The 24,618-nt window shown below is 38.9% G+C and overlaps 1 protein-coding gene across 1 annotated transcript in view; it reads right to left on the bottom strand.

Annotated features, from left to right (window-relative positions):
• The window catches only part of GPR158 (G protein-coupled receptor 158), a 321,228-nt gene extending 296,943 nt beyond the window's left edge, over positions 1–24,285 (bottom strand). Inside the window, exon 1 of the mRNA XM_060161767.1 lies at positions 23,384–24,285. Coding sequence (XP_060017750.1) covers positions 23,384–24,285 — 902 coding nt within the window. The remainder of the gene's footprint in view (positions 1–23,383) is intronic.
• Between the last annotated feature and the right edge of the window lie 333 nt (positions 24,286–24,618).

Raw genomic sequence — 24,618 nt, 5'->3', positions numbered from 1 at the left:
CAGAAGAAAAAGCAACCTTTGGTACATAATAGTTGGAAAGTTTGGCAACACTGTCACCTGTAAACCAATGAACTTATGGATATATCTAAGGAAGCTTCTAGGTAAAATGCAGAGAATACTACCTGGCTTTTTCTAGCTGACTGTGATAGAATACAAAGAGAAAGGCATGAACTAAAGAAAGAGTTGCTTAGTCTTGTTTTGTTTTTGGCTTTTTAAATTTTTTAATTGTGGTAAAATATGTGTAACAAAATTTACCATCTTAACCATTTTTAAATGTACAGTTTAGTAGTGTTAATTACTTCATATTGTTATGCAATCAATCTCCAGACTTCTTTTCATCTTGCAAAACTACAACTCTATACCCATTAAACAACAATTTCCCATCCCCCTCCTCTGCCCAGCTCCTATATTCGAACCACAATTCTAACTTCTATCTCTAAGTATTTGATGCTTTTAGGCATCTCATTAGTGGAATCATACAATACGTGTCTTTTTTGTGGCTGGCTTATTTCACTTTGTATAATGTCCTCAGGTTTCATCCATGTTGTATCATGTGTCAGAATTTCCTTCCTTTTTAATGGAATAATATTGCATTGTATGTATATACTGTATTTTGTTTATTCATTCATTTGTTGATAGACAATGAGTTGCTTCCATCTTTTGGGTATTGTGAATAATGCTGTTGTGGAGTTGATTAGTTTTGGGGTGAAATTTAGAGGAAATACTAGAGTCAGGATTTGGAAATAAAACTTGCACATCCCCTGTCTATTCTAGCAAAAGATTCTCAGAATATGAAATGGCTTCAGAGCAAAGAACCACCTCAGGGTGGGTCTGGAAAATCCTTTGTTAAAACTTAAGAAAGGTCTAAGGCAGTGTTTCATAGAGGCTCTCAGCTAGACTAAAGGACTTCTGATGGTCTTATGGGTATGCCTCATAGACCCTTGCTGACAAACAACAGGGATTCTAAGATTCTCAAGGCATTATTAGCACAGTAACCACAGGACCCAAGATAGAAAACTTCCTGTCTTAAAGAGATTTGTAAATGTGACTTCTGTCTAATAGAATGAAATCCAGTAAGATTCATAGGAAACCTACGTTTTTCAATGAATAGCATAGGTAGGAGCACTATCATCTTGAATTAAAAAGAAAAGAGATAGTGCAAAATTTTAAAAGACACTTTCCCCACCCCCACCCTTCTATGGGCAAGAAGCAGGCTGAGAAGGCCACTCAATTGCAAATATAGTCAGTTTCTTAGGGAAAAGGAAGGGTAGCTCAGAGGACAGAATCAAGAGGCCAGAGGGTAAAGCCAGGACCTTAAGAGAATTTTCCCAGGGAGCAGGACTGGTCCTAATCAAGAAATTGGCAGTATGTGTTGAAATGAATTTCAGAATTGCTATAGACTAGTAACTGCTATGTGTATCCTGTTCCCTTGCTTTTTCAACTGAAGTGTTATTGTAATTGTCCTATCTCTTTATCACATGTGGATGTTTCAGGGATACTGGGGGCAGGGGACAGATAATGTTTCTTTACAGGTCTTTAAATTGAGAGATACTATACTTGAACTATACACATAGCACTCATGCTCATCTGGGTCTCATTCAGTTGGCTAAACCCTGACTTCAAGACAATATCACAGTGAGATAAGACTTTGGGGGTGAGAGACTTGAGAGGAGTAAGTGTATTCTGCAGATAAGAAGCCCTACTACCCTATTACCCTGCTGGAAGTAAATGCAAGGTGCCAGGTGGAGTAAATGTGGAAAGAGAGTTTACTGAGCAGTGCCCATGCATCCCCCAGCTATTCCAAACTTCGCAGCCCAGTTGCCAGATATATGAATGAAGAAGCCACCTTAGAAGTGGGTCTTCCAGCCCCAGCCATGCCAGCTGACACTGCATACACTAGAAACAAACCACTCAGCCAAGCCCTTCCCAGATCTGTGATCCACAGAACTGTGAGAAAAATGCTCGTTTTATGCCCCTAGGTTTTTCAGTAATTTGTTATGCAGAAATAGGTAACTGGAACATCTAACCAATATAGACACTGTATATGTGGAAAAGATACAGTGGATTTACAGGATATAGCTACCAAGGGCATACATGCTGCCAAAGGCACGTGTGTGTGCTTGTGTGTATATTTATCAACAATTGACATAAGAAAGAAATAATTGTTGGAAATTCTGACATACCTCTGAGAAACTGATAGATTGAAGAGAAAGAAGCAATTAGCAAATATCTCAACAGTACAATTAAGCTGTAGACTTAAGCTATTTAGGCATATATAGAGCTCTTCATGTGACAAATAATTCACTTTTTGTTTTAACATGCACAGAATATTTACTGAATATTTACCAAAAATAAACCAGAGATAATATTTCAAAGGGAACCTCAGATTCCAAAGGATCAGTGTCATACAAACTATGTCCTTTAGTCATAATGCATTAAATTATAAATTAAGTTTCTTAAAAGGATAGCTTAAATATACCTCACATGTTTGGAAAATTAAAACAAATTCCTAAATAACCCTTAGGTTGAAAAAGAAAATTAATGAATACTTAGATTTGAATGGCAGTGAATACACTACAAGTAAAATAAAATTCTGGAACAAGGGTTAGAGAAATGACTGAACCTAGGGCTGGGGCAGGGAAAATGCAAGGTACACTTAAAGCATCATTTTCAGAAAATAAGAACAAGGGCATGTCAAAAAGACACACAAGCCAACTTAAAAGAGTTCCCAATTGTCGAAGCTGGAGTAGTTTGAGCAATGAAATAAATAATGATAATATCGGATTCAACCCCCAAAATAAATATCCATAAGTCCATACTCATATGAATAAATGATTAAGTTAATAAATGAGGAAGAAGACAGAACTCTTTGTTACAAAAGAATTCCAACTCATACATTTAGAAGGAATGAGGGAAATAGAAAATCATCATTAGAATACCACATTAATAATTGTTGCAGGCAAGACCTGCTGATAAATCCTAAAATTAGTGGGAAAAACATTAAGAAGAAACAGGATATTTGAATAAGCTCAAATCATCTCCCCCAAAACATTTATTAATTACTGTAGTGGTTTTAACATATGTCCAAAATTCTTTGATACTCCTCCCTCCAGGAAGAAGTGAATTCACCTTCCCTTATGTTTTAACATATGTCCAAAATTCTTTGATACCCCTCCCTCCAGGAAGAAGTGAATTCACCTTCCTTTAGAGTGTGAGCTTAACTTAGTGATTCACTTAGAATAAAATACGGAAAGGGAAAAATAGTAACTAGAATGGAGAAACCTGGCAAACACCCCACGAACCAAGTGACCAAGGTTAACATCACCAGTAATAAGACATATCGATACTATGTACTCTGTGGTGTGATGCAATGAGAAGAGCATTTCCCCTCTATTGTATTCTTCCCAAAAGCCCATAACCTCAGGCTTATCATGAGAAAGCATCAGACAAATCCAAATAGAGGGATATTCAACAAAATACCTTAGCAGCACTCTTCAAAAGTGTCAACTGATAGTTGATAACATAAGAGAGTATTGTTTAAAGGCAAGGAAAGACTGAGAGACTGTCGCAGATTGGAGGAGACTAAGGAAATATGAAAAACAAATGATATATTAGTTTGCTAGGGCTCCCATAACAAAGTACCCAGACGGGGTGGTTTAAACAACAGAAACGTATTTTCTCATAATTCTAGAATCTAAAAGTCCAAGGTCAAGGCATCAGTAGGGTTGGTTTCTTCTGAGACCTCTCTCCTTGGCTTGTAGATGGCCATCTTCTCTCTGTGTCTTCACATGGTCTTCCCTTTGTGTGTTTCTGTGCCCTAATTTCTTCTTATGAAGACCCAAGTCATATTGGATTAGGGTCCATCTTAATGACCTCATTTTAACTTAATTAGCTCTTTAAAGGTACTGTCTCAAAATACTGTCACATTCTGAGGTACTGAGAGTTAGGACTTCCACATACGAATTTTGGGGAAACATAATTCAGCCCATAAGATATGGTATCCTATTTTGGATCCTGGAAGAGAAACAGAGCATTAGTGGAAAAACTGAGGAAATCTGAATAAAATCTGTAGCTTAGTTAACAGTGTTGTACTAATATTAGTTTCTTAGTTTTTAATAATCTTATATAAGATGTTAATGTTATAGGAAGCTGGGTGAAGGGTATATGGGAACTTCCTGTATTGTCTTTGCTAATCTTCTGAAAGTCTGAAAGTATTTCAAAATAGTTTAAAAATTTTTAGTTATAAAAAAACTAAATTTCTTTGAAAAGATAAATAAGGGAGACTCAAGAATTAAGGAGAAAATATGCAAATAAACAGGAAATAGGCAAATAAACAATACACAGAATGAAGATACAAAGGAATGTTTTTTAAAGCTATTATTATTTTTAAAATATATGATTATTTTGTAACAAACTTCTAAAAACTAGAGGAAATGAAAACAATGGATAAATTGATAGAAAATATACAATGCCAAATTTGCCACAAAGGGAATATAAAACTTGAATACAACCATAAGCATAGAGAGTTTTAAATCATTCACTTCCCAGAAAAGCTTCAGGCTTGCGAACATGGTTTTGTATATGAATTCTACCAAACTTTTAAGGAAAATTTCTTTTATTTTTACAAGTTCTTAAAACCAATAAAACCCAGAATTATCCAATTTATTTTATATGATTTTGATTCCAAGCCACATGAGGACAATATAAAAAAAACAAAGTCCCATTTTAACTCTGCATATAGATCCAAGAATCCTAAAGGAAATCTTGGCTAAGCAAATATTAAAATATATTAAAATAATTATACATTATGACCCACTGGAGTATATCTCAAGAATAAAAGGATGTTTTAAATTAACATCAGAAAGTATATCAATGAAATTCACAGCAATAATAGAAGAAGTTAGAAAAATTATATGATTGTTTTAATCAATGTAAAAAGGCATTTTACAAAGTTCCAACACCTAATTTTTTTGTTTTGTTTTTTTTTGTTTTGTTTTTTGTTTTTTGGTTTTTTTTTTGCGGTACACGGGCCTCTCACTGTTGTGGCCTCTCCCATTGCGGAGCACAGGCTCCGGACGCGCAGGCTCAGCGGCCATGGCTCACGGGCCCAGCCGCCCCGCGGCATGTGGGATCTTCCCAGACCGGGGCACGAACCCGTGTCCCCTGCATCGGCAGGCGGACTCTCAACCACTGCGCCACCAGGGAAGCCCCCAACACCTAATTTTTTTAATGGTATACTAGAAATTGAAGGATACTCTTAACTTGGTAAAACTTGCCTCTATCAACCCTATACTTAAAGGAAGAACTTTTTCTTTAAGATGTTCCCTTTAAGTCGAAAATGTTTACTATCACTGATGCCGTTTAACATAGTTACTGAAAGTCACAACTAATTCTGTAAGAAAAAAAAAGAAATGAGATATAAAGATCAGATTATTTGTAGATGATATGACTGTTTAGCAATAAAATCAACAGACAAATATGAGAATAAAAAGTTTAGCGGGGTTGATGGATACCAGATCAATGTACAAAAATCAATAGCATTTCTCTACACCAACAATCTCCAACAAAAGTTATAACTAAAAAGATGCCATTTAAAATAGCAACAGAACCCATAAATTATCTAGACGTTAACTTAATCAAGAATACACAAAACCTTTATGGAGAAATTTTGAAGCTCTATTGAAGGACAAAACAGATGATCTGAATAAATGGAGACATCACATGCTCTGAAAGGGAATAATTTACTGTATTAAAAATGTCAATTCTATCAAATGGAGCTATAAATTTAATGCAGAACCAATTAAAATTCAATATAGATTTTTTTTAGAAACTTGATAGCTTACTTTAAGTAGAAAAATAAAAGTCAGCTTTGAAAAGGGGAAAGAGGTAGGCTTTGCCTAAGCAAATATTGAGACATACTACCCAACCACAGCATTGAAACATAACAGTATTGACCAGAAAACAGACATGGGAAACAGTGGAACAAAATAGGGAGCTCAGAGACATACACATGCATATAAGGCACTTATTTGTATGATAAAGGCTGATAATGTTGGGAACCTGGCTCACTGAATGGATAAAAATAATAACAGGATCCCTACCCAGTATCATATACCAAGGTGAACTCCCAATGTTAAAGACGTGACTGTGAAAGGTAAAACTTTAATGGTAGTAGTTGATTATAAGAGAATATTTTTGTGGCAAAGCATTGAAAGACTTCTTAAAATGAAACCCAAAAGCATAAACTGTAAGGCAAAATTTTGACTAAGTAAGTAGCATCAGAAGTTTTTTAAAATTCCATTCAAGGGGAGATATTATGGGCAAAGTTACCTGAAAGATGACAGATTGGGTGATATTGCAGTGTCTAAAATTGACAAGGAAATAATATCTAGAATACAGCAGGATCTCTTGCAGCGAAACAGAAATACAGGAATCACAATAGGAAATGGGCAAAGGCTATAAACAAGCAGTTTACAGAAAAGTAAACCCAACAGGCTTACACGCACATGAAGAGATGCTTAAGCTAATTAGTAGTCAGAGAAATGCAAAGTAAAACAATAGTGAGATATCACTTTACATTCATTAAAATGGCAAAAAATTAGAAAGCTGTATGATGCCAAGTGTTGGCAGGAAAGTGAGGCTATAGGAGCCCCTATGCCCTGCTGGTGGATATGTAGACTGATGCAGCCTGTCTAGAGAGCAATCTTGCAATATTTTGTAAAATGATATTTACCCCTCCCGGTGACCCAGAAATCCTGCAATTCAGTTTATCTTTCAAGGAAATTCTCATGCAGGTCCATAAAGGGGCGTATAAGCTTACCATAGTGTCATTGTAATGGCAAGGAACTGAAGACTATCTGGGTGTCCATCCCTAGAACTAGACAATTTCTACATGCTATTTAGCAGTAGAGTCCTAGGCATCAATAGGGAAATGGACTGGAAGGAAGAGATTAGCAGGAAGAGATTCTTAAAACAGAATTAGCAGGAAGAGATTCTTAAAACAGAATTGTATAAATAAAAAGTAAGCAGAATAATAAGAAATATAGCAATTATTTAACTGAAATGATTTGCACACAAATAGCACATGAACAGAAGAGCTTCACAGGTTAGTTGCTAGTGGGGTGGGATCAAGGAAAAGAGACTTTTTTTTTTAAGGGACGAAGAGCAATTTCCTTTCTGTTTCCTTATAACTGTAGAAGACTGTAGATTCATGTTTCAATCATCTTTGGGTAACTTCCTCACTTGGGGCCTCTTATCCTCAGAAAACACTGCTCACAAAAACATCTCTATCATTTAGCTCAAACCCATAACTACAAGAAGTACAGGAGAACCAAGAACACAGTCTGATCCCCTCTAGATTATCTTGAAGAATTTGACAACAGTCTGTCTTAAAGCAAGAAAATGTTCTCCCACACTACTTTGCAGCTGCCATGTCCAGAGAAGCTTGCCAAAGCTTGACATAGTGACAAATGTCTTCCTCTGTCTGACTTCTTGTTCTTGGAAGGCATTTTGGCAATCAGGTCACACCTTCCTTGGGAAGATCTGTGTATTTTGTGTGGGGAAAATAACTCAAGTTTGATTTCTAAAAAGAGAGAGAACCAATAAATATGAAGTAAGGTCAATCAGAACATCAGTTCTCCATCCACAAGTATACAATCTTTGGGGCTCTTGAAGGTGATCCTTTTTCAAAGTTAAGTGCAGCACATATCTTAAAGGTGCTAGGGTTTAAAGTTTGATAATAGATGATTGTCCCCCTGAAAAATACATTTTGAGTTTGCTGCTTTTGCAAAAGTAGCTGACTAATGTCTCATTTTATGGTTTTCCTTCACTGCAATAATTTTGAGCTACATTCTATTTCAATTTTAAATGAAGAAAGGACAGTTTATTTTATCAAACACATCCACAGTGTTCTTTATATCACCTCTTTGAATATGACCATTTCTAAATGGGGTGGAAAATCCCTTGTCAGGGAACCCACTACAAAGAGATCACCTGTCTTGACTCGTTTTATTCAAATAACACTTCTATAAAAGAGCAAGTACTTTTCTTGATTTATAGATGAGGAAAATAAGGTTCAGAAAAGTTATATAATATGTCCAAAGACATACTTTTTTTAATTGCTAGGGGAGAAAAAATAAGAAGAAAGTATATGTCAGAAAATAAATGTCTAATGTGGACACTAACCTGTCTTAAAATATAACGATTTTCTACCTTGAGTTTCCGGGTGATTTCATTAAACAAGTCAGTTATGCTTGGCTACAATAGCTAAGTGAAAATAATCTTTTTTGTTAGTCATTTTTAAAATCATTATATTTCTTTTTTCTGTTGGTTCTTATTCATATAGCTCTTCAAGTCAAATTACCCATCTGATAATCTGCAGTTTTTTATTCTAAATGACTTCTTTGTAGACCCTAATATTTTATACAAAAGGTACAAATTAGCCGTTCATAGTAACTTTTCAGAGAAAGATATATAGCTTGTGCCAATGAATTCTTCTGATTTAGAAATAATAACAGTAAGCAAGGCTATAAATATAAAGTAAATTTTAAATGTTCCCATTGGAATTTAAATTAAAGTACTTTGGTTAGATACCCGAGATATGAACTAAATATAGGATGTACTTGTATGCTTAGAACCCTATGTTTTAAGTTATCATTTATTGGGTACTCATTGTGTGTCATACATTATGCTATACACCCTTAAAACACCCTCACTGAACTGTTATGTGACTGATATTATTCTCCCCAATTTATATTACAACTATATATGGTCAATATCATTCTCCTAAATAATAGTTGAGAAGTTTGGGACACAAAGAAGTGAAATAGCATACCTAAGGACACACACCTAATAAGTAAAATAACTGAGTATGATGTCCATAACTTAGGTATAAGGGTAAGGAGACTGGTCAGAAGACCTAAGTTTGAGTTCTTGTTTAAGTTGGTGAGTTGAGCATGTTTCTCCACCTCGTCCCTCCACTTTAATGGCAGTAAATAGATACAAGAGGGAATGAGAAGAAGTAGCTGACCAGAAATTTGACATAATTCTTCAGCACCATACTGATGATAAGCCAGAGTGGTGGCAGCTAAGCCCCGGACATGCTCAGGAGAAGGCTGGAACAGAGGTGGAAACTATTCTTTAAGCAGAGTTTCCAGAAAGATTTTAAGCTCAAAGTCAACAGGTATCAAGAGTGGAAGTAGAAAATGAGGCAGACATCAAGGTGATGAATTGAAGGATTTCCTTCTAAACAGTTACACGAGTTGGCACATCCTCTCCTTGCGTGCAGTGATGACATTTATTCCCAAGCTAAAAACCAAGATCTATTCTGTAAAGAGATTGAAAGAAATGTCTGGAAAGAACTAAAACTTCTAAATGGTTATAGTTCTCCCAGAGTAAACGTCTAGGGTGAGCCAGAAACTGCCAGCTTCCTTCTCAGGCATCCTAAAATGAATGTTGAAAGCCTGACAGTCAAGGGGAGGCCTACTGAGGAACTAGGCTACTCATCTGCCGTAGGAATCCATGCCATCTAGCTATATATGTTTACCTAGCCCTTCAATCATAACATTGATGGCTAATAAGGATCATATTTGAGATGAACTGGTATGAACAAGCAAAATAACTGAACCTGGAACAAACAGCAATAATTCAGGGAACAGAAGACAATTCAATAGATATTTTAATTAATATCTCAAAGAGATTTAAGAAAATGAACATACAATTATGAAAAAGAAATAATTAGAGCAAGAAAGAGTTCATGGAAAGTAAAAGTGAGTGCTAAATGAAAACTAATTTAATTTTTCAAAAAGGTAGAAAAAATAAAATCTTCTAGAAAGTAAAGTAAAAAGAAAAAGAGATGAAAAATGAGAGAAGAGCTAAGAAATACAGGGATCAATCCAGAAAGTTGAATACCTAACTATAGGAGTTCCAGAAAGAGAAAATGCATAGCAGAACGTAGTTTTAAGCCATCATAAAAGAAAATTACTGAGTGGAAAAGTCTAAAAGGGCCAACTAAGTGATGAGGTTGATGAATAAAAAGAATCACATCTAAGCACATCATCATGAACATTCAGAACCCCACGGAAAAAGAAAAGATCTTAAGAGTTTCCATGAGGAGAAAAGATTACCTACAAAGGTATAATGAATCAGGTTAATAACAAATTTTTCACCAGCAACAATGAATGCTAAAAACAATGTAACAATGTCTTTAAAATTCTGAGGGCAAAATGACTTTGAACCTATAATCCTATATACAGACAAACAATCAATCATGCATGAAGACAAAGACATTTTCAGACACGGGGAGACTTAGAAATTTTACCTTCCACAGATTCTTTCTGAAAAAGTACTTGAAATTGCGTTTTAGGGGTGGGGAAAAAAGAAGAATTCTTTAAATAAGAGGACCAGCACCCAACACACAGCTGGATCCAAAATTTCAATAATTTGAAAATTGTTCCATGATAGGTATTCTGCAGAAGACCTAAAGCAATTTGTACAAATTATGGGACTCCAAGAAGCATATCTTCAACAAAAATGTAAATTTTCTTTAACAAACGATTGATTAAGAAGTTGGATGATCTTAGAAATAAGAAAACATAGGGTTTCTTTTTATTTCTTTAACGTGAAGAGAAAAGCAATTGGCAGCTGCATGGAGGGAAAATAGGTGAAAAGTCTCCATGCAGACATGCACAAACTAAAGGTAACATGGTTTTGTGCAACTGATCTAAAAAAAAGGGAGGGAAAATCCATTGGTCCTTGAAATTTGGAACATTCTAAAAATGGCATAGATTCAGATATTCAGATTTTAATTTTTAGAAGCAACTAATGGACAAAACACAGAAGTGGGTTTTGGGTTTTTTTTTTTTTTACTGCAGTGACAGACTGAAAATGTTACCATCTTGAATTACCTAAAAGTATTGGAATAGGAGTAGGAGCATAAAGAAAGAAAAGAATAGAAGATACTATTTTAAATTGATGGATATAAAAGTCAAGGTAACCAATAGAAAAATTTTAAATATAATTAATAAAACAATGGAGAGAGTAGAGAAAGGAAAAGTGAAATATAAAGAAGCTAAGTTTCACATTTGTCGTATCAGAGAAGCTGATCATCGTATCATCGTATCATCATCAGTGTATCATGGTGATGATTTTAATCCCCAAAATTCATAATCCCAATTTTCCATTGATAATTCTCTTCATTAGAGATGTACTTCTGCCTATACTTCCTTTCCTATGGTACAAAGTCTGCTTCCTCCAAATTCATGTCCAAATGTTTGTGGTGTCCCTTCTGGCTTTTCCAGTCTCACTTCTGCATCTTGTGCCTCTCACTGGCAGTTTCTGAGGCAGCCCCTAACCTGACAGCTTAGTCCTCACCATAAAAGACAACAGAGTGAGGCGGGAAATGCCAAACGACAAGACCTGCCCGCCACAAGCTTGAGAGAGGTAGGGGACCCACTGCATGTCATCTCAGGCATGCTGGTGAGGGAGAAAAGTGTTTTGCCCCTGAGTTTGCCTGCTGTGCCTCTGCCTTTAGTCTCCTGCTGTTTGTGTTTGGAAAGGGTTTCACCATACAGGTTTAAGCCAGGGAACAAGAAAAGCACCCAGCTGATTTTTGCAAGAAATTCTAGATTTTCAATCTCTACCTCCCTTACCACTCAACTCTTTCAGTGTATTCATTCACAGCCAAGAATGGAGCAGCTGTAAATAGCTTCTTTGACTGAAATCTCATCAGAGAAGCTGGAAAGCCCAAGCTCTCAGAGCTAAGGGAGGCACTGGGCAGGAAGGCCAAGACAGAAAGGAGGAAAGAAAAATGGAAAGCAAAGAAAACGAAAATACATCCACAATCTACATAGTACTACAGGGCTAGAAATTTGTAAAACCCTTAACATGTTTCTGTATTTTAACCACTTACTGAGCACCTTCTACATCCCTTACTCTCATTTTCTATGTCAACCCCCCCCCACTACATTCCAGCAACATTGACTTTCTTTGTGCTTTTAGAGCATTTGAAGCTCATTCCTATCTCAAGGCCTTTGTTCTCGCTGTTCCCTATCTCAAGAATGATTCCTAAGCTTAAGCTTGTTTCATGGCTGTCTCCTCATCCTTCATTTCTTAACTCAGAGTCACATCTTCAGAGAGGTTTTCCTTAATCACCCTATTTACTGCAACACGCCTTACCTCTCAGCCATTCTTTACCACATCATATTTATTTTCTTATAGCATTTGTTTGTATCAAGAATTATATTTATCTTGCTTGTTTGTCATCTATGTCCCCCCACCCACCAAAATAATCCACAGGTACAGGGATTTTTATCTGTCATTTTCACTATTATATCCTCAGTACCCATACTCCTAGCCAGGCGCATGTTATATACGTTATTATTTTATTTTTATTTTATTTATTTATTTTTTTTGCGGTACGCGGGCCTCTCACTGCCGTGGCCTCTCCCGTTGCGGAGCACAGGCTCCGGACATGCAGGCTCAGCGGCCATGGCTCACGGGCCTAGCCGCTCCGCGGCATGTGGGATCCTCCCGGACCGGGGCACGAACCCATGTCCCCTGCATCAGCAGGCGGACTCTCAACCACTGTGCCACCAGCGAAGCCCACGTTATTTTTTTAAATAACACATTCCATACATTATGCTAAGCTCTTTACATAGGTAAGATTGTTTACTCTTTACAGTGTAATCTGTACTCTTTGCAGGTAAAGAAATTGAGTCACAGAAGGAAATAACTTGCCCAGTATCACACAGTAAGTGAAAAGTGGAAGCTCATAGATTCAAATCTAGGTTTTTAATCCTAAAACCCTTCTTCTTAGACACTATTCCATACTTCCTGAAATATGCAAGGCACTTTCAAGAGGCAGTGAATATGGGAAGTCATGAAATGTGGTCCTTGCATTTGAAGGACCTGTAGAACTGGTTGGGGAAATAGGATGTTTACATAAAGAGACAAATTATAACAACAAGAGGCAGCTGCTCTCATGATAGTCTCTGTGATCCCTCTGCCTTCATAACCTACTAGTCATTCTGCCCTTGCCATAGGGTCATGGCCGGCAGCCAAAGTTTTTGCACGACTACAGCTGAAGCTGCCAAGTATTTACAACTCTTAATTCTTACTCTTAAAATCGTTTAAAAGGAATTTTATGTGTTTCAAGCTTATCAGGTGCTGTTTAATTTTTCCCACATTTGTGTTTAAGGACCAGCTCCTTGTGAATTATGGAGACTTTGGTTTTTGTTTTGTTTTGTTTTGTTTGAAATTTACTTTATTTTTATTTATTTTTGGCTGCGTTGGGTCTTCGTTGCTGCACGCGGGCTTTCTCTAGTTGCAGCGAGCGGGTCTACTCTTAGTTGTGGTGTGCGGGCTTCTCATTGCAGTGGCTTCTGTTGTCGTGGAGCACGGGCTCTAGGCGCGCTGGTTTCAGTAGCTGTGGCACACGAGCTCAGTAGCTGTGGCACACGAGCTCAGTAGTTGTGGCACACAGGCTTAGTTGCTCCGCGGCATGTGGGATCTTCCCGGACCAAGGCTCGAACCTGTGTCCCCTGCATTGGCAGGTGGATTCTTAACCACTGCGCCACCAGGGAAGCCCCAAGTCTTTGTTTTTGATACAGACTTCTGAAGCTGTCCCCACATGTCTTCTTCACAGGGTCTGAAAGGGCCTAGGAATGTACTCTCAGGCTTTTCAGGTGATCCTGATACCCAGCCAAGTTTGGAATCAGTGAATAATGACCGTAAATTAACGTTTACTTGATGACTCAGGGTCTTTTTATCTGTGCCTGTTATTAAACTACAAGTTCACTGCAGCAATAGCCAGTGCAAGTGATGGTCACCACTTCCCTGGGTCTCAATTTCCTCATGTGTAAAAGTAAAAATAAGTTGGATTACATGATCTCTAAAATCCTTTTTACTTCTAAAATTCTAATTCTTCAAAAAGGAGCTTTCCCAGGATGTTTACTAGAACATTGTTTCTTTCAAGAATGCCCCAGTTGTTATTTGCTTCTTTCTCAAAAAAGTGGAAAGACAAATAGATTTCTAAATAACTTTCAGAGGGCTGTAGTACGAGGGCCTTCCCACAAATCTAATTATTAAGTTAGTACCTGAAACAGCTTTCTCAAGTGTGCCTTATCCAGATAAATAGTAATCTTCATCTTTCTCTTCATGAGCTTTGGTCTCATCTCTTAACATTCACAACATCATCTCTCATTTCTCTGTAATCAACACAATATACAGCAGCACGCTCCTCGTTTCTTGCCCCTGAAGCTCACATGTACTACATGTTTATGGATGGCACATGAGGAAGCAGGCATGCATCAGTTTGTGCTATGGTAATTTGTAAAGCCTAAACATTCTTTTCCATCATGTAGCCATTGTTATTTTTTAAGGTTTCTTCTGACAGGATTCTAAACATAGTAATGTTAAAAACTGTCTTTAAACATGTTAAAGCCTTAAATAATGTCCATATAATATGTCATTTTAATTATTTCTTCTAGGAAATTTCATTTATAATATGTTCAAATTATGAACAGCTTCTAGTTGAATCAATAAAGGTAAAGTGGCAAACAGAGCATTTTAGGGAATTCCCTGGTGGTCCAGCTGTTAGGATCCGAGCTTCCACTGCAGGGGGCTTGGGTTGGATCCCTGGTCGGGGAACTAAGATCCTGCAAGCCATGCAGCGCAGCCAAAAAAAAAAAATCATTAAAAAAACCAGAGCATTTTAAGAATATATATTGTAAGGTATTAATATTCCTTTAATGGATAAGCTCTGCATCAGCCTGTTTATAGCTTTGAATTCCTGAGATAAAGTTCTGAAATGCAAGCACAGTCAACCTATCTTTATAATGATTAAATCTTCAGGAACTTGATTCCTCACTACTTGCTAGAAAAGAATAATTCAGTTTCATCAGAACTATGAAAGTGCTCAGTGGTAAACAGAGCTTCATGAAAAAGTAAAACACTATTCCACAGCATCATAGATTGCTAACTGTTTTTCATCGTTTCATTCATCTCCATTTGTTCCCTGTCCACACTCCTCTCTACCCCCTACTTTCTCCCTCTCTCCTCTCTTTGTCCCCACAGAGGTTCACACACACACACACACACACACACACACACACACACACATTTTCTTTTCCAAATGCATCCTTTAATGGGAAACCTTAAATATGAGACATTTAGCTATATAAGTAGCAAATCCATGCTTAGCAACAAGTTCTGGAAATAATTTGGCCAGATGTTCTTTTTGAGCCTTAATGACATCTAAATGTGAATTAATATTCCATCGATTCATCAAAATTTTCCAGTTCTCATTCATGTCAGATTCTACATATGCAGTGATCTTATGTTCCAGACAAATAGAAATGTGATCTGACAAACTCACACACACACACACTCTCTCTCACACACACACACACATACACACACACACATACACATAGATACATATAGAACTCTTGAAATAGGATAGCCACAGAATAGCATTTTTATATGTGTTCCCTCTACACCAGCTGCTTTCAACCAGAGACATTTTTACCTCTTAGGTGATACTTGGCAATGTTCATAGACATTTTTGATTGTCACACTGGGCAGGGAGGTTGCTACTGGCATCCTGTGGGTAGAGTCAGGGGTGCTGCTAAACATCTTACAGTGAAAAAGCCCCCACAGAAAAGGGTTATCTGGCCCCAAATGTCGATAGTTCTGAGGTTGAGACACCCTGCTCTACACAGTGGTCTAAGGCATCAAATAAGGGGACAGCCAAACTCTTCATTCCATTCCCGGCAACTGACTAGAAAAGAAAGAGAAAAAACGCATACGTCCACAATTCCATTTAAATCTCTTTAACCAAAACTAGTTACATGGCTACACCACAAAGCTTTTATTTCCACCCTAAAACCTCTAAGCACTTTAGAAAGGAAAGACAGATCTAGTCCCTCTATTTTTAGTTTATAAGTGGTCTTGTATTCTCACTGTCCTATCCATCTCCCCACAGTGTGAGTGAAACGCTTTGCCAGATGGTGTAGGAAAGATTTTGATAATCCTTACCTCACCTATTCTGAAAATAAGTTTCTGCAGCTTCTGGCCCGATGTTTTGTGTATTTCACATATATTAAAAAGACAGTGTAGTTACATGTTTTAGTATAGCTTGTCTTGTTTTAAAAATTATTATGAAGACAAATAGCAATCTGATATACAGCAGTAAGGTCTAGGTTTTTTGTTTCCATACAGGCATATTTTGCTGTATATTGATAGCTTATAGATGATAGTAGAACTTTATAGTTGGAGAGACCATGGAATTTAATTTCCCATTTTCTAATATCACAGTTCATCAAATATAAGATGCCATTAATTGTAAGATATGCTATTACATTCTGTACCACTAAAAGAAAGTGTATGCCAATTGGAAATGACATGCCCCCAATCATTAAGACACATCTCAGTTTGAGAGACATCAAAATGTGGAAAAGGTACATCTTAGAATTGATAAAATACATTATTTTGTACTACAATACCTTTTCCTCTTTCTGAGATAAAAGCCATGTGTCTTGTTATTCTATAAAAATCCTTCCACGATAACGTAATAAGGCATACACGTTGGAAAACACATAAGTGGTGAGAAAACCAGGTTAAGAAAGTAAACCAACATCTTATGTAATTCTAAGTTCCCTTTTAGGTTATAAGTGCACTGGGTACTTTGCTAACTGGACAGGATGTTTTTTTAATCCTGTTTTGTCTTATTCTAAATGGGGGAGAGTTACAAGAGGTATTATAATGAATAAAAATTAACTGGATTTCAATTAATTATAAGTATCAGTTAACTATAAAAGAGAAAGAGACTGCCTTCTTTAATAAAAAGGAAGGAAACTGTTTTTTGGAGAAAATGATCTTGGGGTCAGATCACATTTAAGCTAATCTCTGTTTTCTATAAATTCTACCTATAATGAAGGTAATAAAACTAGGTGACTCCTGTGATTGCTTTGAGGCACTATAATATCCTTTGGTGTAAAAGAGAAAGTCAGTCATGGTTCCTACACTAAGTTTGGTATTGTAGAAAATGGGGCTGGGGGGGTGGGTACCTGAGAAAGACTTTTAGCCAAGAGCATTAATTTTTTCCTAAACTGAAGAAGTATTTTATAGAACAGCCTATCCACCTAAATCTTTTCATAGGTCAAGTTTTAGGAAGAAAGACTTGTTAGATGAGTAAATGCCCAGCCAAAGTAGAAATTACACCAGAAAAGGTTTCTTGCTAAAACTTGAAAAACGAATAATACTAAAAGACCAGCAAAACAAGCCAATGTACGTATGTGCCATAGCTGTGCTGGGCAAGAGCCTAATGATGCTGGTGTCTGCAAAGTCTCCGAAACATAGCCCCAAGACCGCTGAACTGCCTGTTTGCACATAGTGGCCATCAAGCTGCCAAAGTTATCAAAATTCCAATGTACTGTTTCAGTAATTCTGTTTAAATAACCCTGTGAACATCAATCCAGAACTGAATAGAGAAAACAAACAAGGCCCTAATGCTTCTGTACCAACCAAGTACAAATAACACCAACAGCATACTTCTTGGCATCCCAGTATACTACAATATAATCATAAAACACAGTGCATCTTGGAAAAAGGTAGCCTTAAAACCCTGAGCAGTGAACAACAAACTGCTGCTTTTATGAAGTTGAAAGTAAAATTTGACTTATCCAGCAATTGAGGCCATAAAATCAGTCTTGTGAGGCATGAGTTCTCTCCCCAGAGGGGAGGCCTAAACTCTTGTCATTTATTTAGCAGTCTTGAAATCCCATTTCAGCTTCCGAATGCGTGTTCTAGAAGGTGGCAAGATAATGCTGTACCACTGCTACACCACACTAAATAGCCTCCTTTGAAGTATTAACACCAACTACAGAGTTAAGTCAGAGACAGGTTGTTTTTAAACAGTAAGTAGGAGCTTCAGGATGCCTAAACATTGATTACCTTGGGGGGAAATTACACAAGTGTACTGAGGCCCTTGGTTTAGAAATCTGTGAAACAGCTTCTTGTTGACTTTAAGTAAATTTCAGGTGATCTTTCAAGATCTAGAAACTCAGATCATGCTTATTCTTATTTTGAAATGGAGTTCTCATTTCCCTTAGTATATATACTTAATTCAGTGTACACCGAGAGGGCTTTCTCTAAATATCCTATGAGTAAATGACCATGATAAAGTTAAACACTGAACATATATGAACATGATCTGCATTTAAGTGAGGATACATTAACTGGTTTCAGCATAGCCATCGAAACTTCACAAGTTAAAGTGACACATTTAATTATGTACATAATCATAGACTTTTAGATTATAAGGAACCCAACAGGTCACCTAGTCCAGCCCCCTTTAATTTACAGATGAGGAAACAGGATTAGAAAGGCAACTGCTGCTGCCCATGGGAACACCATAGTCAAGGATGTGGTCCAGGCTGGGGTCAATGTCTCCTGTCTCCAAGGCCAGTATTTCCCCCATGATCCAGTGTAATTACAAGCCTTCGCAATAATAGGAATGAAACTAAGTCATTATATAAATTATAAATTACTATAAATCATGTGACTTTAATACAACTAAAAGTGTTCAGTATTTAGGAAGACAGACGCTGTGACACAAAATATTTACTGAACTTCCTGTGTGATGACAGTTCTTCATTTAGTCTTTACAAAATCCCAAAGATACACTTTACTATTCACAGCTTAAAGATGAAATAATTGAGACTCAAAAGCCTCAACAGCAGAAGTCCATGTAAAAACTCTGATCCATTACCCAGGTAGACAGCTCTGTCGTGTTCCTGTAGGTAACCTCTTCACCACTACCAGTACCCACAAGAGAGACAGGATATGTTTGGCCTAGAGCAAGATGGTCATTTCTCTAATACTATGTAAATTGCCATCTGCAGAGATCTATACCAGAATCTCTGATGGAGGTGTGTGGGCACATGTTTGTGAAGGAGAGGGAAGTAACCCCTCAGGAGTCAGTGACTCAGTGACACCAATGTTAATTATGTAAGTTTCTAAAAAGGCGTTTCCACACTATGGTGGAAAAATGCACATCTGACATTCATTTGGTGTCCTCTTCTTCTGCACGTTCCTCCCCCATCAATATCATTTCCACAAGGTACTGCATTTACGTGTATCAGTCCTGTTTCCAAAGCCTCCTTGTTGCCCATTGGATAGGTCGCTTAAGAACTCATAGAACAAAGAGTTATAAAGGTATATGGATATCGCCAAGTCTCTTTCCACGTTTTAATTGTGCAGAAACTGATTTTCAGACAGGTAATACAGCCAGTCAGAGACAAAACTGGGACTTAGGGCAAAGTTCTGACTCAAGTCTAATACTCTTCTCTCTATACAACATACTTGATTATATGATTGGCCAAAAAAACAAGTGTCTGTCACTTATTTGGCCAAATATATTAATTATTTCAAGCCAATACCATGTTACATTTTTAATAACAAGGTGAAAACAAAATTGGTAATTAAGAGATAGCAGCATAGGGTAGTAGAAAGACAATACAAGCCTCATAGCTAGATAGATCTAAATTTAATTCACGCTCCCTAATTTACTAGCTGTGTTGCCCTGGGCAAGTTGCTCAACTTTCCTGAAGTTGTAACTACCTGAGAATACTAAGAACTACATGCAGTGGGATATTTATAAAACATCTGACACATAGTAGATGCTCAATATATATTGGTTCCCATTAATTCTAACCCACCACAAAAGAGCTGTGCCACTCTAGCAAATTCCTTTAGCCCTCTGGGTCTTAGTTTCCTCCACTGTACAATGAGAAGAGGAAAGAAACCAAATGAATTCCAAAATCCCTTACGGCTCATCAAGTAAGAATTCCCAAAGGTTCCTTTACCTGAATTTAAATTCAACAAACACTTAGTTACCTTATATTCATCCTAGGCACTAAACAGTTCCAACCACCACCAGGAATATGTCTATGATTTCATTAGAATGGACTCAAACTCCATGGTACTTTAAGTTCCACACAGAAAAATTAGTATACAAAAGCAAAGGACTTAACTTTGAAGAAAACTCTGCAAGGACATCACAAACATAATATGATAAATAAAAATAATTTAGAGTATACCTTAAATTGTTAGTCTCTCTTTTTTTTTTTGCTGGGATAGAAGATGAGAACTTAAGTGTTTATACTATAGGTCTATAACAAGACTCAGGAGCCATTTAGGTAAAGCACTAATGCCATTTTGGGGGGGAAAAAAAGAGCAATAAACTTCTCTTCACATGTGAGTCTTATACTAGGCCTTAAAATTTAAGAAACCTGTGTCATTCTGAAGCAGAGGGGAATAAAATTTATTCTGAGAGGTGTTTTACAGTGATAAGCATTAATATAAGAAGGTAGTTGACCATGTTTTCCACATTACCTTTGAATTTCATATTTCAGATTTGAATTCTCTAAAAATAAAATATAATTTAAATCTTGAACCTTGTAAGTAAGACCTGGGGAAATATTAGCTGAAATAGTAACTGAAGTTAAATGAAAATCTTAACTACAAAGTTTATCCTCCTCTTCTCTTCCATGAGGAAATCATTAGCAAATTTTTTTATTACAGATAAGGCTTTTTGCAAATAACACTCTATAGATTCAAAATAGATTTAAAATCATGATTAGAGCCTAGTCATGGTTTCTCAGAAATTCATTTGGGGTTTACCTGTTACCATACCTGTACAATATTATTCACTTACGTTATAAAAGTTTAGAATACACATCTTAGGTGATAAAACATGAACAACATCAAAAACATTTGCCTTTTATGAGTATGAAGAGACAGAAAAGGCCCATTGAAATTTATATATATATATGGCATAGTGTGTGATTCTTGGACAAGTCACTTCACCTTTCTTATCTGTTTCTTTATGAAACAGGAAGAACCATCTGATCTAAGATTTCTTCCAGTTCCTATAATTAACATCTGTGCGAATCCTCAATACAGTACTTGAGGAGCATGGGACATGGGGCAAAAGTACTCACAGGAGAGCACTTATTCTGCTCTTCATGCGTGCTGCTAGGAGGAGCCAGATTCTGTAGAGAGCCACACACTAAATGGCCTGGCTTCGTGCCTTGGCTAAAGAACACCATCGATGACTAGGAAGGCACTTAAAGAGACTCAGCCAGAGGAAACAATCTATTTTCTGAACATAGTCCAAAAATTAGATAGGGTCGTGTGAGCCTACACAACATGACCCCTGGTGTCTCAGCCTTTTATCTTGGCCTGCGGAAGGCCTGAGTTCATGTAGGTGACCTATGCTTTCTAAGCCTTATGAGAAATACTTCTGAAAATGAATGGTTCTCATCCCCAGTCTCACATCTGACCCTTGAAAATACATATATTTTTATGCAGCAGCTGCAATACATGCAGCACTCCTAGGACGCCTTCATGAGACAGAGTTTAGCATAGTGGTTAAAAGTGTGAATCGAGCTCAAATCCCGACTCTACTGCTTAACTGCTGCGTGATCTTAGGAAAGAAGCTTAATCTCTCTGTGCTTCAGGTTCCTTTTCTGTAAAACGCGGAAACTAATAAAACCTAACTCAGGTTTGTTGTGAGGATTAATCAAGATAATACATGCAAAGCAGTTAGCACAGAGCCTAACATAAAGTATCAATATACGTTAGTAAGCTGGATGAATGGATAGATCAATCGATCGATTGATCAACTGATCTTTCAGTCCTGGGCCCTGGGACTCCCTGAAAAGGCTTATGCGAAGGTCAAAAGCAATTTTCTAGCAGTGAATGGCATCTGCAGATCTTTTCTGAGCAAATAATATAGCAAAGACTCAAAGCTGGGCTCAGCTTTTACTAATAGGATCCTGCAGAAATCAGGAGGAAATAAGATTATCCTTAAAGTAGGAAAGAGTTTCGCTGGTTTAAGACAAGATCCTTTAAAGAGATAGACACACAAAAAAAAACATTTAATATGGTCATACAGAATTAGAGAAAGGAGGTTACTTTTCATTTATACCTTCTCAAGTGTTGCCAGCATTAAAAGCCACAGAATTTTATAACTCCCTAGAGACCATCTAGTTCAACTCCCTTACTTGATAGGTAAGTTGTTGAGGCCCAGAGAGATTAAGCAACTTTCTTGAGGTCATTCAGCAGTAAATAACAGTGCCAAGACAAATAAGCTTTCTGACTCTTCCCATTTGCCCACCCAGTACTCCCCCTGGTAACTTTCACCAGGTCATCATCCTGTCCTTGTTGTACCAAAAGGGCATTAAAACACACACGTTTCTCACTTTTGCCCAGTTTCCCAAAAAGTACAGAAGCAACCTCAACCCCCAAGACCTTCTTCCCATTGGGAATTGGGGAGGATACCAGTCAATCTGTGGCCTTCTCCCAGGCCTTCTTTGGAGTTTCTACTCTTTCCTTTCTGTCCCTCATGTTCACTCAACAGGGCTACTTCTAAAAGTCCCTCACCCCAAAAATCAGGCACGTCCCAGGGCACAAGTTACCACCTGCTAATCTGCAAATTCTCATGTTCCCACAAATGCTATACCTTGAGGCAGGAAATACAGAACTATTACTAAATTTTCTCTGAGCTCCCTGAGTGAATTCAGTGAGAATTGATCCCTCCCTCCCTAGGATAACTCAACCAGGTTCATTTATAAAGTGTGTGTATGTGAAGGGCCAGAGAACCCTTAGGTGAGCCTAACACAGAAAACAGGAGAAAGAGGGGACCAAGGAATGGGAGATGGGTTGAGGGAAGGAGGGAGACAAGTAGAAGGAGCGCACATGTCAAACTGCAAAGTATGGATCCTAGAGACAGCTGTGCTGCTGGGACTGACTCACTGCTGAAGGGACAGAACTGCCCAGGGGATTGCAGCGTTTTCATTAGGCGCTCTGGTAACTGACTAACAACAGACTGGCGCCTCAAACTACACACGTAGGAGGAAGTAGGTAGAGGCTATCCCGAAGTAGCGGAAATAACGAACTCTTTTCTTCCCACTCCCTTTCCTACTCTTGTGAGTTGGCTCGCCACTCTGTGTCTGGCTGGCATGCCCTGAGCTTGCCAGGGTGCAGTGCATCACCCCTGACCGGGAACTCCCCTCCCTGCTCTCCCGAGGGTTAGAGAGAAACATAGGGCATCCCTCAGCTCTACCAAGAGCTCCCGTCCCTTGCCCCTTGCAGGGGAACTGATTTGAGAGAAAAGCTTTTGCTGAATGTCTGAAGCTGACAAATGCGGGGCACTTCTTGTCCCTAAGCACTTGCGCCTGCGTGGGGTGTCCCTCAGCCTGGGGCTCTGCTTTGAAGGTGGGAGGCCTAAATGTCAGAGCCACAGTGTTCCTTCCCCACATGCGCACCTACCCATGAACCCGGAAAGAAGGCTTTGCTTTTATCTTTTTTCCCTCCCTACCTGAATTCCGGGACCAGGTTAGGCTGCAACCCGTAGAAAGCAGCGGAGAGAGTGACCAACCACCCGGGCTTGTAACTGCCGTTCTCGCACTCCAGATAAGGCGGAGACCACTTGACGTGGCTCTTGTCCCCGCTAAGACCGTCCCTGCGCCGCCAGCTGTGGCCCAGGCCCCGGGGCCCCTGGTTGGAGCCGCGGCGGTGCAAGTGAGTCCTCCACTTGCGCCGGAGGCCGTGGAACCACTCGGTCTCCAGCGTGGCGTTGGCCAGGTGGTGTGCTGAGGAGGACAGGTCCTGGAGCAGGATGCGACTCTCCTCGCGCGTGGCCTGGAGGAAGACCTGCGGGGCTGGGGCGGACAGCGACTCGGTGCTGAAGGTGATGGCCGCCCGGGAGATGCTGGGCTCACCCTCCAGGAGGCTCCGCACCAGTGCCCGGTACCACTCCAGGTCGTCCTGCGAGTTCTGCTCCCGCGACTTATTGCTCTGCAGCATCATGTTGAGGAAGTTGGTGGCGTGTGTCAGCGTGTCCAGCGCCCCGTGCAAGGAGGGATGGGAGCTGGCTAGGGCAGGCGACTTCCCCGGCAGGCCCGCCAACTCGTAGCGGCTGGAGCAGTTGGCTCGCTTCAGCTGGTGGGAGTCCCCGGTGTAGAGGTAAGAGGCCACGTCCATGGGCACCTCCTCGGCGATTTTCTGCGCCAAGATGGTGCCGTCGGTGGAGCGGCTCCAGGGAGCCGAGGGGTCCGAGGCAGAGGCTCGAGCCGGCTGCTGGGCGTGCTGCTTCGCCCTCAGGGTCTTCTCTCGAGAGGAATCCGTCCGACTTGGAGGGTCGCGGCTGGCGCCGGCAGCTCCCAATCCCAGGTGAACGAGCAGGAGGCAGCAGAGTAAGGGGTTAGCCATGGCTCCCATCTGCCTCGCAGCAAGGAGAGGAGGTAACGGAGGGAGTCACTTTTTAAATTTTGGTCGTCAATCTATCAGCACTAAGACTTTTACTAGGAGTCTTCCCCCTTTTCAGCTGGCACCCAGTCCAAAAGGACTTTAAAATAGGGATGTTCTGAAATACGCGCGGCTGACTGAGCTACCGTCGCAGGAGATCAGATCACCTGTGGCAACGCCGGCTGCTCCTGCTCCACCATGGGTCTGCTCGGGATTGCGCACCTCGCAGCCTGGAGCCCAGCAGCTTACATCCCCTCTAGCCGCCGGCAGCTATAGTTGGCCTGCTTACGTCTTTCTGCTTAGCAG

This window comes from Lagenorhynchus albirostris, chromosome 1 (genome assembly GCF_949774975.1).
Source record: "Lagenorhynchus albirostris chromosome 1, mLagAlb1.1, whole genome shotgun sequence".
In the NCBI taxonomy this organism is placed as follows: domain Eukaryota; kingdom Metazoa; phylum Chordata; class Mammalia; order Artiodactyla; family Delphinidae; genus Lagenorhynchus; species Lagenorhynchus albirostris.
Note: the sequence above shows the minus strand (reverse complement) of the source record. Positions and strands in the feature narration are given on the sequence as shown.